The sequence below is a fragment of the Egretta garzetta genome, unplaced genomic scaffold (genome assembly GCF_000687185.1).
Source record: "Egretta garzetta isolate BGI_Z169 unplaced genomic scaffold, ASM68718v1 scaffold59, whole genome shotgun sequence".
NCBI classification, from domain to species: domain Eukaryota; kingdom Metazoa; phylum Chordata; class Aves; order Pelecaniformes; family Ardeidae; genus Egretta; species Egretta garzetta.
The window spans coordinates 3,499,648-3,515,129 of NW_009267230.1; the positions used below are offsets into that span (position 1 = coordinate 3,499,648).

Sequence of the window (15,482 nt, forward strand, 5' to 3'; positions counted from 1 at the left end):
TAAATTACTTTAACACTTGTGTTGCTGCTTTTCTTTTGAGAGGGCTTAGCTCAGGGTGAGTGTAGCCAGTACAGGGATCTGTGCTGCTTTGATCTTCTATTGAATATGAAACATCACCCATACACAGAAAACCCCAGGCTTTTCTGCCATCTCCAAGGGCCCTTTCAAATTTTTTTATTATATTAAACAGCAGACAGAAGGGAAAAAGTAAGATGACAAAGCTGGTTAATCAGTTTTGACAATTCTGTTGGCTTCATACGTCTACCTCCATGTCAGGTGTTGGGAAAAAAAAAGTCTTGTGGAATAAATGAAGGGAGAAATAAATGAATGACCTAAATAATTGATCTGATTTCTAGTGAAAAAGCAACATGAGAATTAGTATTGCAACTGTTTACATGCATGATCTACCTGATCTTGAGTAGTACTTAAAAACCCCACCCAAACCATCAGGTGGGATAACAAACACCTGATTTAGGAGTGAAAGTGGGATTTTACAGAGGACTTCTCAGGAGCCTGGAGTTGGCAGTTGGAGAAGGCTGTGCTCAGCAAGGGCTGTACCGTGTTGTTTAGGAAACCCCTAGAGGATAATTTCCAGAAGCACTGATCTTGTGTTAACATTAAGTTCCTCTGAAGTCTAAACTAATGACACAAAATGACAGAATACTCTCCTCCCCCCACAAGTTGACATGGTATGTTTATTGGGTCAAGTTAAGTTAACATTTGAATGAGAGTGAAGTGATAAATGTGCAGTTCTTGCTGATTGTCCACAATGCCTTTTTTTTTTTGTTGGAACCTGAAGGAGGTAATGATGTAAGAAAGCAACATGGCATCTTCTTTCACCAGCCAAGTCTGCATCTTTGCTAAATGATGAATGGGTGTTCTGTGCAATCCCAAAAGCAGCGGGGGGGAAAAGAAAAATGTATTTTGGAATGGGATGGTGACTGGATTATAGCCCCATGATAAAAAGAGTCCCTGTAATTAGAAACTTTTCAATTTCAGTGTGCGCTCAGATTTTTTTCATGCGCTAATTACAGTCTATCCTTGTAGTAAGGGTAAACAGTTTTAACTCTGAAACCTCCAGTTGTGTTCTGCTCAGGGTGGTTCTCAGCCAGAGATTGATTATGCTTATGTAAGTGAAATCTCACAGAGTAAACCCTGCAGTATTATTTTTTGACTTACATTTTTTTTCTTATTTAAATAAAACCAGAGATTTATCAGTTGTGTGTTTTACAAATGCTTGTATGTATTGGGTATAAACGGGAAGGTTTTGGAAGCGGTGCTTCTGTGAAAACATGCTTGAGACCCAACAGCAAACGCTGTGGCACAAAGGAAGATGGCCAGAGCAGCAGGAGGCAGTCTGTGGCAGCGCTGGGGAGGGGACTACCACCCCTGAGGGGACTACCTGTGCTACAGAATCCAAACAGAGTCTACTTTCCCAAACCAACTTTATTAATTTGCTGTCATTCTTTCTAAAAATCACCAATTTTGTTACAACTTTCATAGGTGCAAGATGAATATGTGTCTGCCTCTTCATCTGACACCCCGTTAATCTAATCAGGGCTTTTTATGCTAATGCTAGAACAGGTGCACAGCTTATTAATACACAACACTGCTGCAGAACTTAACTGTATGTCTACGAACAGATTAGAGTGTATCCTTTATTAAATGTGGATCTGTCAGACTGCTCTTATGATACCAAACAAGTATTTCACCTTCAGACTATGATTTTCTTATCCAGTGTAGGTTAGTGCCGAGGCTGGGTGGCGAGTATCAGGGGTTCTGTGTGCATCTCATGTAAGGAAACAAACCAAGTCTATTTTGCAGCTGCTCTTTCCATGTGTCTCTGTAAAGCAGAGTGAAATACTTCCACAGCAAAGTCGACATCCTTTTTAGTAATGCACATAGGAGGTTTAATTCTGAATGTCTGAGAGGAGGGAAAAAAAAAAAAAATCCTTAAAACTGTATGGAAAGAATGCACTTTCTAGCAGCCCATCTAGGTCAGCACTCACTTTCTGCCCCCAAAAAATCTAACCAGAAGTGTGAAAAATAACAGCAGACACTGAGGCTTTCAATAAATGCACTCTGAAGTGGGACAATTTTGGACTTGACTGCATTCAACTCCCCAATCCACTCTTCTGACAAAGCACAACTGCCTCCCAAAGAGACCTGACTGCAGGAGGTCATGTTTGCCGCTCTGTTGTTCCAGACTGAGCTAGTGTAAAACCTGAGGTGGGTCTGTAGTAAGAAAAGAACATACGCAGTGTATTCCTGTCTGGCAGCTTTGCCACAGGGACAAGCAGTATCTCTTGGGAGTGGCAGCCTCTTGCATTGTGTCAGCTGGTTTGCTGTTACATTAGAGGCTTTTTCTAAGGCTTCTAAAAGAATGTATTATCAAAGAATCACTAAATGCTAACTTTCATTTAGGGTGCTATAGCTTGAATGCATGTTAATCAGGAAGGGATATATGCACAGTTTAATTTGCCAAGAACTTTGGTTCTTAAATCGAAATGTTTGACCTATATGATAATGTTTCCAAGAGTATTTAACTGCCCTAAGAATCTTAACCTTTCAGTTTAAATTTTTCTGTCATCATACCCCAAGACTTTATGCAAGAGTGGAATAATGGTCTTTCCCACCCACAGCACCCAACTGATAAACTCACAGATGAACAGCACTCTCGTGAGACAGAATCAGGTTTTACTGCAGTCTGAGCTGCAGCCTGTTAGCCTGTGACTTGTGGAAGAACCGATGCGGTGACAGATGCAGGGTCCTATTATTTTAGCCAACCTCCATCAATCTCATACAGAAGCTGCTTCCTCTACGTCAGGGCTTCACTGACCTGACCAGCCCTGAGGCAATTCTCAGCTATTAGCTCACATGCAGTAAGAAGCTGGTGGCACGGTGCGCTGGGTACGGCCTGCTGCACCTTCAGTTGGTGTGTACATGTGATTCTCACTTCTGTGCTGTGCTGCTGAACTTGCTATTAATGACTTTTTTCTTTTTTTTTTTTTAAAATTGCCATCTAGGTGGAATGCTATCAGCTCTCCAGAATAAAAGAACTAGCAAAACCAAACTTGTTCTGTGCCGACAGGTCGGGTGATAACCTGACCAGCAGCAAAGACTTAGCGGACCTAAATATTGCCCATTTCTTCTAATTTACACACATTATAACACATTGCTTTTCTAGGGGAGGTTGTCCCTCTAAAGGAAAATAGGAAGCCTAGAGCTACTTCAACATACTTGAAAAGAAACTAATAGCTCCTGCCCAATTTGTAAATTATGCAAAATTAAACTGACCCAATTCCTAAGAGTACACCTTTTCTAGTTTATTTACTAAAGTTAATTTAGCTTGAGGGGAAACGGGATGTAGTTCACAAGGACAAAAAATAAGCTTTATGTATAACCAGAGGTTCAGTACCTGACTGTAGAGTCCTCCTCTGCCGATCAGGACCCCCATGTCTTTACAGTCCTCCCAGATCTGCTCATTTTCTTCAGTTTAAATTAATTCTATGAAAAAGTGTGTATTCCAGTCTCACCAATAAATCCCACCCCTATCTCTGGCAGAGACCATTAGATGCATAAATTATCTGAGACGAGTTTATGCAATTAAGGTTCACAGGTCACTGTTTACTCGAAGCTTGTGGAATATTTGAAATGCTGGAATGTTCTGGCTCCTTTTTAGCCAGAGCAATGTTCTCACTTCACTAGCTGTTTTTTAATAGCAAATCTTCCTCCTATTTCAACTGAAATAAAATGTGGTAAAACTTCCAATGGCACTGTAAGTTGAAAGGAATAAAGTAAATCACTAACCTTATCTGTCACCATTTCTACTCCAATCATAAGTCCCTTGCCACGGACATCTCCAACAATCTCAAATTTATCCCGTAGCTTAGCCAACTCCAGCAGCATGTATGTCCCCACATCCTTACTGTTTTTTTGTAGACCATCTTCTTCAATAGCCTGGTTAAAATGATGTACAATGACAGTTTTGCAGGAAAAGCTTCCAATACAGTCAGTTAACCCCCATTTAGCTTGATGGCACATTATGTTTATATCACTTCCTTGCAGACTGTTCCTTCACTACTACAGTCCTTACCTTTTTCTTCCCTTACACCCCTCTAATGGCATCAGAGTACAACTGAACTAATATTTTGATGTTGCTGTGGCATTTTTCACATTTTACTTATTATTCCATAAACATAATCCAGTAATTCATGCTCACATGTAGTCATAACTGAAAAACACCTGACCAGCAGGATTATTTTCAAAATCTTAGCAGAAATATTTTAATTCTTTCTCCAGTATTATGAGAAGAACATAATCTGGCAAGGCATACTTATGTCTACTAGGCAGCCTTTTAGGAAACAACTTGGATGTTTAAATTAGATTCATCAACATCATGCTTTTTAATCACAGTCTTTTTTTTTGTTCCTTACTCTGTTCTCCTTAATTAAAGTTGCAACATGCAGCCAGCTATCAGCACTGACATGCACAAACCATTTTATGAACTTAGTATTTGCATTAGGAAAATTCACATGAAAAAACAAAAAATACAATTACAGAAGTTAAACTGGGTGCTTCTTTTTTTCCCTTTTCTTTCAACTCCCTTTTATTCTTCCCGACTCTGACAACCTCCCTGGACTTATTTCAAATCCAGGCTACAAGTTACTTCAGAGCCAAAAAAACCCCCCAAAACGTGGGTTCAGACTTTCTCATTTGTAAACTGTTTTTTCAAAATGTTTTTATTTATATGATCAGCCATCCTATAAAAGATCTTAAAAAAACCCCAAAACACTCAGGAAAGTAACATGAGTAGAAATAGTGTTTGCTGTAATGAAGTGAGACTAAAGGAAAAATGGCCCGCACAAAACAATTTAAATAGCAACCTACTGCCCACCGACTGATTTTCTGTTAGATTACAAGTGAAATATGCTGCAAATTTTTCTGTTGTCTTTTTCATGAGGAATTTTTTTTCTTTTCCAAAAGGAATTCTGACCTTAAGTATTGTTAACTATCTGATCATTAACGTTTTTTAGGCATAAGGTAAAAGGTGTGGAGTTAAAACAATTTTCTTAAGCATGTATGCCAGAAAATAAATTTGGTTTAGCTGAGCGTTTGCGTAGTCCTATGAGTTAGCTGAGGCTTTTGAGAAAGTGCTTTACTACATTTTTATTAACAAAGTTAAGAATGTGAGGGAGATAAAGAAAGATGATTCTGAAAACATAATTCAAGGACTCCTGTTCTTGCTAGAGGGATGAAAACTTTGCAATAGAACTAACCAGGAATTTATTTTTTCCTACACACAGGGCACACTGGCCATGTATGCATAATATATGCATAAGTTTATGCATTTTATACAGTTATTTAAACAATTGCCCACATATAACTTTATAGTAAGAATAAATGTAAACATTTTTCATCTTTTGCTACAAAAAAAAAAGTGGAATATATAAATTTATACAAGCTCTCCCTACATCAAGAACTGCAGCTCCAACCACACAGGCCAAAGGGTTTCCTCCAAATGTATTAAAGTGAAGGTTTTGAGCCAAGGAACTTGCAATCTCTAAAAGAAAAAGAACAACACTGATTACTCTTACAGTTGCCATATATTTGGTAACAGTATTTATCTGCTTTAACTTAACCATTAAGTTAAATTTGCTGTGCTTCAACCCTGATTCTACTGGAGACAATGCAATAGGAAGATTTTATTTTTCTCATGCTAGTCTGTGCAAAATATGACTATTTCCCAGAATTATAGTGTCTAGCAGATGCTAAAACCACACTTTTTAAGAAAAGTCATACTTCCAACTTATACTGTCAGTTGTCCCCTTAAAATGACATCTACAAATTTTCTTCACTAGGTTCAGCCAGTCATTTGTATGAATCAAGTATCTGGCTAACATGCTGCCTTATATACTCGCAGTACATTGATTAGTAAAGCGGCGAAGTCAGTAAGGATTTCCAGGATCTATCATGAGCTCTACCAACGGCTCACAAGTGATACCTGCTTCAGCTACACAACTAACCCCATTTAAATAAAACTTTGCACTAGTATAGCACAGCAGTTGGTAAAACAAGCAAGTAATGAGAATCCAATTCATTTGTCAAAAGATAGATTGAGAGGAAGATTATTAATAAAGCTCAGCTGTTTGAACACACATCTCTCCAGTAATTATTTTATGGTATATTTTGTAATTGCTCTATTTTAATCCTTAGCAGAATGGAACACTTATACCTTTTGTTGTGACAACAGCTGCCATTGGAAAGCCATTACCAATTCCTTTTGCCAAAGTAACGATGTCGGGGACCACATCATGTGTTTGAAATCCCCAGAAATGGCTGCCTGTCCGTCCAAATCCTGTCTGCACCTTTCAAAAGAAAAATCCAGGGAAATCACCATTGCTTTCTCACATTTTACAACATGGTTTCCTTTTCTTGTCTTTCTGTTGTACTGATTTGGAATAAACTGCAACTACATCTGGAGTCAACTTGTATTAGGACCCTTATTCAGATGGCTTAGCATAAAACACTATTTCTTGTAACTGTTTTTTTCTGTCGCATATGAAGGAGATAACACGTCACCACGTCTTAGGCATGGCAAGATGCACAAATAAGCTGCAGCTACCAGTTCAGCTCCACGACTGCCCATTTCTACTACTGCAGTGCTTGAGGTACGTACTGCCGTCACTTTAAAGTGTTTGCTGCTATTTCAAAATAGCTTTAGCTAAGCAAATTCTATTTATAAAATGTATTTGCAGAGGTACAGCAATCAACTCCCTTCGAGAGTTTATGTATGCCAACAACACTCATAAGAGCAACTGTTACTGCAACACACTTCACATCGCAGCTGGCATTTATTAGCTGCGTATTTGTGTAAATTTACTGCTCCCACAAGGACAGGACTGAAGTCTTCTACTAACATTACCTGTGTCTAAAATCCGAATACCACATAGCAGAATAAAGACAGTAAAAACTGGGAGGCTCCTATGCTTGGAAACATGCACCGTGTTAAACTTCAGCTACAAAATGTATAGCATTTAGTTTAGATTATTTCCAGGCTTCCAGTTTGCATTCACTTTGATTCTTTTAAGACGACTTTCAGAGGTACCCCAAACTCTAGAGCTCTTATGTCAAAAAAACTCACTTCATCTGAAATACAAACGCCCCCTCTTTCCCGTACTAGCCGATAAGCTTCCTTTAAGAAACTTCTTGGGTACTGAACAGCTCCATTAACGCCCTGCCAAGACAAAACAGAAATGTCTTCAGGAACAGACAAGGAAATGGGAGTTCCACTGTGTGACTATCCTACAATAGGAAAAAATACCAGCAGCCCTCAGGTAATAGCAAGATTGTTGTCTGAAGTTTCTTGCTTCAGCAGTGAAACTGCTTCTGAAAAGTTCCTGCTCACGTCTCTCTTTCCCATTCCACAGGACAGTTTGCTGTTCCGTTAGCTGTGCTGGTATAAATGTTTAAGGGGACATACTGTAAACTGGATCACTGTAAGACAGAATTGATTGAAGATAAACTGCCAAAACAAGTACCTTGAAAATCTACACACTGAGAAACCCAGAAACCATTGTTGATGTCAAGTTAACCAGAGAATTCACGTCCCTTTTCTGGTAAATTTGTTTAAACCACTGTTTCTTCATTTCTGTTTGCCTTGGTAGTTCTCATTTGAATCAAAAACTCCACTCTACACCTGGAATGCAAAGGCTCCTTAAAACTAAAGCATGTAAAGGCTTAGAAGACAGCAAAACCAGAGAACAGGTCACATTTTCTCTTTGGTCACAATTTTAACTTTTTTTTTTTTTCCTCCCTCTTTCCTTTACTGTTCCCTGGACATATTCTCAATTCTTTCCATTTAAGAACCACATACAGCAGTTCTGAAACCTCGGTGAAGCACCAAGAGAAGAACGAATCCTGTGGACACCACTTGCTGAACAGCTGCTAAAAATACAGTGGAAAACATGGCTGGGAAGAGGTGGGAGGGGGATTGAGTTAAAGTTTACAGAAATAGTAAAGAGAAAAGCAATATAAAATTTGGAAGAAGGTATTAGAAACTAAACAACAGCATGCTCCATACTTGCTCTTTAAATGCAGAAGTGTGTATGTTTAATCATGATTTGCTGTCTAACTTAACTTCATGAGCAAAATTCTAGCTCCACTGAAATCAGTGACAAAAACTGAAATTAAGACAGTGCATCCATTCTTTCAAGTATTTAAGGTGTTTAAAGCATTAAAAAATAATAAAAATCAGCAGAAGTCTATGTTTAGGATGTAGCTGAATATAAGATTTGAGTGTTTCACACTATTTGTGCTATTACAAACTGAAAAATAGCAAACTACCTACTTGAATTGGTTCAGCAATAAATCCAGCTATTGTCTTTGGCACTGAGGTATTCAGAGTATCTTTGAACTGTTCGATGTACAGGTCATTTGCATGACATACACCTGTTTACGGGAGAAATAGTTTAAAGGGAATTTAGTTAAAATTACACAAAACCAGTTTCAAAATATGAAATTACACATCTAAGCAATAAGTATTATCTGACTGCATGGTAAATATCACCTCTCAAATACACAGTAAAAGGCTAAACATTAAAGGAGAAAGTCCCTTATTTTCTCTTAAACTACTTAGAGTATAGGGAATGCCAGTTTCAAAACAAGGCAAAGCCACCAGACCATAAGATGTTGCACATTATACAGCTCAGTAAGCTATTCATTAGAGTGTTTGTGAATCACCTATATCAGCAGAAGGAATAAGCAGACACTTTCTCAGGGGTTAATAAACATCAGCATAAGACATAAGGAATCGTTAGGTTAGTGCAGCTATGAGGTTTCTGGAGAATACAGCTCTGTTAGCAGTCTATAATGAAATAAAGAACAGAAAAATTAGTACAGTTAATGCTCCCATTCACTAGGGAGGGCAAAGCTAAAAAGAAAACATTCCATTATGTAAGATGTATGTGTGTGAATTAAAATACAAAAGAGTGTCCGTTGAAAATGGCAAAAAAGTTACTGTAATTGCTGTTAACAGAAGAGCAATAGAGGAGCTTTCACTCTGTGCTGTGTTTGGAAAGTTTTGCCTCATATAAGACTTTTGCCTATCACTGGCTTCAGGTTGTCCTTGCTATTCATATTATTCCAAAACAAAATCTGGAGAGCTGTCAAAACTTCAGAAACAGCAGAAAACACCAGTCAACATTTCTGTTCTTCCACACATGCTGAACCAAGTTCCACAGCTTCCAGAGTTGATAATGACAAATGCTGGAAATGAAGGCTGGGATTTTAAGAAGAAATCTAAGAATATGAAGTGTCACCTGCCCAAGATTTTTCTCAGTGGGAAGCAGGTGCCTGAGGTTCTCTGCAATATTTTCTTTGGTCACCCTTGCAAGTCCTCACCAGAGGTCAACCCTTCCTGAGGAGGTAAATATAACCTATTTCCACAGCATTTTCTCTAATCGAAAAGCCAAATGCTTTTTGTCATTGACCAACCTTCTGAACAGCTGCATTTTCGAACAGTTTGCACTGGAGAATCTCTACAATGGCTGCCTCCCCATGGACCACGAAAAACGTCTGGTAACATTGTCTGTCAAGCATAAGAGAAATAGCTACAGATTTGGTGCCATCTTTCTAAGAGGGATGGTTTGATCATACTTAGGGATGACTAATGACAAAAACTAAAAAAAGTCTGTTAAAGTCAAAGGGCATAACTAGTCCAAGTGATTTGTCTGAAGAACACTTGTGGAATAATACCAAACTTTCCCCTTAAGGAATGGTAGAACAGAGACAGAAGTTTTGGGAAAAAAAATTTAGACTATTCCAGCAATAGTCACTTAACTGATGACTTCCTTTGTTCTGTTCTTTAAGTTAGTCAGCAGTTTTGGTTATCTAAGAGTAATAACATTTTTAGAGTTGCCAGTAGTACTTCAATAATCCAAAGTACAATAAAAATCTGCAAAATACAGGAAGGCAGGCAGATCTAGTAGTGTAATTACAGGCTGGAAATTGGGAACTCCAGCCCTCTCATCATGACTGCTGATTGAAACACCGCATGACTTCAGGCAATTCATTTAATGAGCCAGGTTGGGAGGCTGCTGTGAAGAAGCCTTCCTATATCCAGTGCTGTGGCTGAGCTATCATCAGCACAGATCGGGGTAGCCAATGACAGTTTCTAGCAGACAGAAAGTCATTCCCACCCACTCAAGGGCAGGGAGATAACATATATCCATTTATCTCCAATGGATCTCCTTAACAGCTATGTCTCCTGTCCCCCTGAGATGAGGGACACAGGTTTTTTTTATTCCACAGGGGGGATCTACTCCAGACCAGCTGAAAGCAGCTTTGTACAGATTTGCCAAAACAAACTTGAGAAAAGGGGTTCTGAGCATTATTGTTTTGCACCTTACATAGACTTCCATGCAAGAACCAAGCATGACTAAACCACTGTAAATCCTGACCACTCTTGTTATGGCTGTCCTGACTCCAAATTAGCATAAGTAACTATATGGAGAAGGAAAGGGGTCTCCGGCTCTTGTTGTGCTTATGCAGCAGGAACAGCTACACTGCAGTTTAGCTAGTGATCATAAAGTATTTTAAGGATAGAAAACGTACTAATTGTTGAAATATTCAAATAAATTGTTAGTAACCCAGGCTATTTAAAAAAAAAATTAACAAAAATCTCACTGTTGAACAGCCAAAGCCATTGGCAACACCATGCTTGTAAAGACCAATAGATGTCAATCCCAGCGTGTAAGGGCTGCCTCCATGGTATGCTCCTCTGTGCAAGCAAACAAAGCACATGAACATCACTTATTTCCAAGAAGAGACTCCAGCAATATTAGTTCTGAGAGGGCATGCTTCTGAGCTACAAACTATTGGGGAAAATGTGTATTGTTGCACTCCAAACAAGAAGATTCCTACTGCCATTCTTTGCTCTGTTTTTGGAGGATCCATGACTGTTCATCTGCAATGGTTTCCTGAAATTTCAAATGTTAAAATTGTGAGGTAATGTTTGCAGGGAGAAGAGAACAATGATTGGAACCAACAGCAATTCAGACAGCGCCTCATGAGTTCTCCTGTAGCACCTGAGCCCTACAGAGCAAACATCTTTGTTCTTTGAATATTGGGAACTGCTACTCTCTCCAACAGATGCTGCCAATCATTAAACTACGTGGTGGTTTGCTGCCAGTTTTATACACAAATCAAAAGTTCATTAATGAGAAGATACAAGCTAGGTGGGTACCCAATGTTCTGCTGAACAGAATAACAGAAGAAATACAGCTCTTCATAACAAGACCTTTTATTCTAATACTTCAGGCCACCTGGGATACACAGCAAAGAGAAGAACTGCTTACACTGGTGCTTACATAGCACTCACCCCTGCACCACTGCTGTCGTTAAGCCAGAAGAGCTGTTTGTGTACCTGTGCAGTGAACTATGGTTCAGGGATCTGGCAGAAAAACAAGGCAGCAAAAACAAACAAACAAGAAAATCCTTCCAGCCAGAGCAGTTCCCTGCCGCGGTTCACCACACTGCTATTCCAGAGGTACCTTTGTACCCCCACAAAGGGGGGCATTGCAGGGGTGGAATGAAGGGAGATACAGCAGTTGCTTAAGCCTGCTCTGGCCCTGAATAAGGAATTCCCAAAGTACACCCTGGACCAGAGACTAGACCCTTTTCTAAGTAACAAAAGCAAAAATTGCAGGTTGTGTTTTGTATGCAAACTAGTCCTAATAATACTGTATCAAATCTTCAACTCCTGCTTCACTCCTCTTTGTCAAATAAAATAATTTTATAGCATTCTCCTCAGCAGATCTGGGGTTAAAGAGATCTCTATTATTTCTTGGTTCAGGCATATAGAAACTCATCACACACATAAATGAGTTTTGTAAAGATTATCACCATTACCTGAAAGAGATGATGTCGAAGTTACGAGTATACAGCCTTGCCATGAACATAGCCAAATCATTGGCTTCTGACCCGCTGTTGGTTAGATAAACCACCTACGGGAGAATGCTTAGGATCAGTACAGCACACAACCACCACCACCTCGTTCAGCATCAGACCATGTCACTTACTAAGGTTATGAGCTATAACTTATCACTACCACAAGGTGACTTCACCATAATAAACTTAAGGTTGCCCATGCATCACAGATGAGAACTAAGACCACCCTGATCCACTCAGAGTGTAAGAAAATCTTTTAGAGTTGGAGTCTTCAGGTTCTCCTAAGATGGAACAGTGATCCAAATAAAAATGAAAGTGTTTGAGTCAAAGTGAGCAAGACTGAACAGAAGCAACCGTCACACAGGTAAAAAGGGCTGTATGGTGTCCCTGTGTGTTAGTTGCTAGGAGTGGCATCCAGAGACACAACCATGGAACAGACTAGGTAAGCAGAGCTTGCTTATTGTGAGCAAAGGAGAATTAAGGGGATATCCTGAGTACAAATTCCGAGATCTGAAAACACCTCAAATTCTAGTGTCACTGCTGTTAATTTTCAGGAGTGAGATTCTCCACTGGTTAACCTATGCAGATGCTGTCAATCTTTAATTTCTTTTTTTTTTAAACTTTCCTTCCATTTTTAAGATTGCAATAGCTTCACATTCTTCTGCTAACCTAATTTCATTTTATGACCAGTTTATTTTACCTGAAAGCAAATACTGTATTCTTCTGTTTCTGAGCATACGAAACGTGACATTTCTGTGGTTTATTTAAATGTCAGTAAACCTCACTACACAAAATACTGCCAAATAATTTTCACTGTTAATTTCGATGAGATCAAGCAAATTAAGACTGGCTACATATAAGAATAGCTAACATCACCTTAGTTTCTTCAGTAATTTTTAAGCAGGCAATGCCCGTTCACAGTGACAACTGGAAGGAGAGAACAAGCAAAGCAGGAGCTTGGGGATATTACGCTTGTCTACATCTGGGTCTAAAGAAACGGCTTTCAGGGTCATTGCACTCTTTATCTGACAGCCTGTAGTCCTCATACAGGTTTTCTCTCCACAGATACAGCGGTTCTCATTTATTTAATAAATATTTTTATACTAAATATTTCTTATAAACAGACATCCCGTTCAACCAGCTCCTGCTCCTGTCAGAAGCAAAGTACCTTAAGTGGATCTGGAAGAAGAGAAGTTAGCTTTTCAGCATACTCTTGGATTGACGGGTGCATGTAGATATTAGTGGTATGCCACAGGCGAGCAAGCTGTTTCTGGGTAGCCATAGTTACCTTCCTGCATGTAGCACAAGAGACAAAGGGATTCAGTTCAACACACACATGCACACATACATGCATACACCTACCTGTTACTAATTCTGAAAATGCAGACACTGTGCTGTTTGCCAGAGTGATGAACAAATACGCAAAATCAATGAATTATGCAAAATGTAGTAGAAATTGACCTTAATGTAAGACATACATGACCATTTAGTGAATTATATTCTGATTTTAGGCTCACAGTGCCACAGATTACTCAAGAACAAAACCAACATAGGTATCTCTTCCTTATTTTACAGTATAAATCAAACCATAACAAACTTACGGGTGACAGTGACCAACACTGACAGTGACAATCCCAGCAAAGAGATCAAGATATCTTTGTCCTTCATGATCAAACAACCACTGCATATGTCCTTGATGCAGCAACAATGGTTTCTTGTAATACATGCGCAGTGAAGGAGAAACATTTTGTTCACGAATCTTCTGCATGCGTTCATATGGATAGGACTGAGTGGAATAAAAAAGTCAGTATCGGTTTATGCTTTCTAGAGATCCAGGCTAGTGGAGCTGTAGTAGAACACACAGATTACACAGCTGTCTACAGTGGTTGTTCACAGAACCAAGATTTGTGATTCAAATTCCGGCACGTAGAGGGTTCTACAAAACTCGGAAACTCAGCTTTTGAAATAAGACTGCTGTTCTGCACTTCTCTCTTCCTTTAAAGGTTTTCAAATCAACAGGTTGGCCATAAATTACAGAACTGTCACACAGGTACATCTATAGGTTATATCCTGGTTGTAACATAATTGGGTTTTCCCCAACCAAGAAAAATTTATCATCATATTTAATGCACCGGCTATAGGAGATGAGCCTATCACTCAGATCTAGTAATGCCTTCTTACTTAAATTCAGTGTAACATGTATGACTTACTTTGTATTTTTCAGGTACAAAATCACAAGGAGGCATTTTTGCTTGTGTGGAGACAGAGCTTTTCCATTTCTCCTGCCTAAAGGCAACTACAAAATAGTAAGAGAATTATCAAACACTTATCAAAGTGCACATCTGAAAGAGTTTCTCAATAAGCCTGTTCACAGAACACACAAGCTACAGTCAAAGCAAGGTGGTGTTCTTTTTTTGTCTGAGAGACTTTCTTGGGGGTGGGGGGAATAATTAAGATAAATATCTTTGTAAAGGCAGAATATAGGTAAAAAAAAAAGCGCTTCCCTCTTATTTGCTAAATCCAGTTTTCAGTTTCACTTGGAGTTTTATTTTTGCAGAAAAAGACTTAAAAAAAATCAGTTTCTAATACAAATTCTTATCTGCAACAGCAAGAGCAGGAGTCCTCTACAAGAGCATAAGACAGGAGCCCGGTGTGACCACAGCACAGGCAGTGCTCTCAGGGACCAGGGTCCAGTCCCAACAGACCTGAACGAGGTGGGCAAAGCAGGGTCCACTGACAGTGCCCCACATAAGCAGTGGGGATGGGACCAGGTCCAGGGTCCACGCAGGGAGTCCAGGCAGCAGCAGCAGCAAACGGGACCAGACACAGGGCTGGAGGCAAGGCTACACCACAGGTCCAAGGTCCACCCAGGAGACAAGGTCAGAGGCTGGACGGGTGGCCAGGCCATTGCCATGGCACAGCTGAGGCTGAAGGCTCAAGGCTGAGCCAACAGGGCTGCTGGGCAGCGGGCTGTGGCGGCCGCCGAGGGCGGACAAGGTGCCCCCAGGGCCCTGACAACTCTCACTGCCATCTGCCCTCCTTTTTCCAAAAGCCTAAAAACATCCCGCTGCCCTACCTTTCATTTAACTGGAAGTACAATTAAGCAGGTATCAGAAAAAGTTACCATTTAAATACCTTCTCCTCCTGCATCCCTAACATTGTCTGCTGAGAATGACACATTTAAGTATCTACAGTTTTAAACAATTTCTAAAACACGCTAGAATGTAAATGAATGAAGAATAAAGTCTCCTGAAATAAATTACATGCCCTGCCACTTCCCTTACAACCACTCACACCACTAATGAATTAATCATCTACGAGAGGCCAGCCTCAAAAATATTAATTAAAAAGCCTAAGTCAGAGAAATTCTGCCTTTGGACCTCGTTCAAAGGGATCCACCGCTACCCTGAAGGTGCTGCTTCCCCCGCCGTCCGCAACGATAGCGCTGCAACCCCAAATCCCCGCGAGGGCGGGCTGTCGGGGACACCCCCTGGCCCCCGCCCAGGCCTCCCCCGGCCCCGCGGGCCTGCGAG

General features: G+C 39.9%; 1 protein-coding gene across 1 annotated transcript; it reads right to left on the reverse strand.

The window, feature by feature from the left end:
- Nucleotides 1-1,720: 1,720 nt before the first annotated feature.
- AGXT2 (alanine--glyoxylate aminotransferase 2) lies at nucleotides 1,721-14,234 on the reverse strand. Its single transcript, XM_035902690.1, is given in 14 exon segments — nucleotides 1,721-1,924; nucleotides 3,419-3,507; nucleotides 3,550-3,555; nucleotides 3,807-3,960; nucleotides 5,475-5,563; nucleotides 6,236-6,368; nucleotides 7,145-7,237; nucleotides 8,351-8,451; nucleotides 9,496-9,589; nucleotides 10,687-10,780; nucleotides 11,911-12,005; nucleotides 13,118-13,241; nucleotides 13,551-13,735; nucleotides 14,160-14,234. Coding segments are annotated over 14 exon segments (1,404 nt in total). The 5' UTR covers nucleotides 14,196-14,234; the 3' UTR covers nucleotides 1,721-1,813.
- Between the last annotated feature and the right edge of the window lie 1,248 nt (nucleotides 14,235-15,482).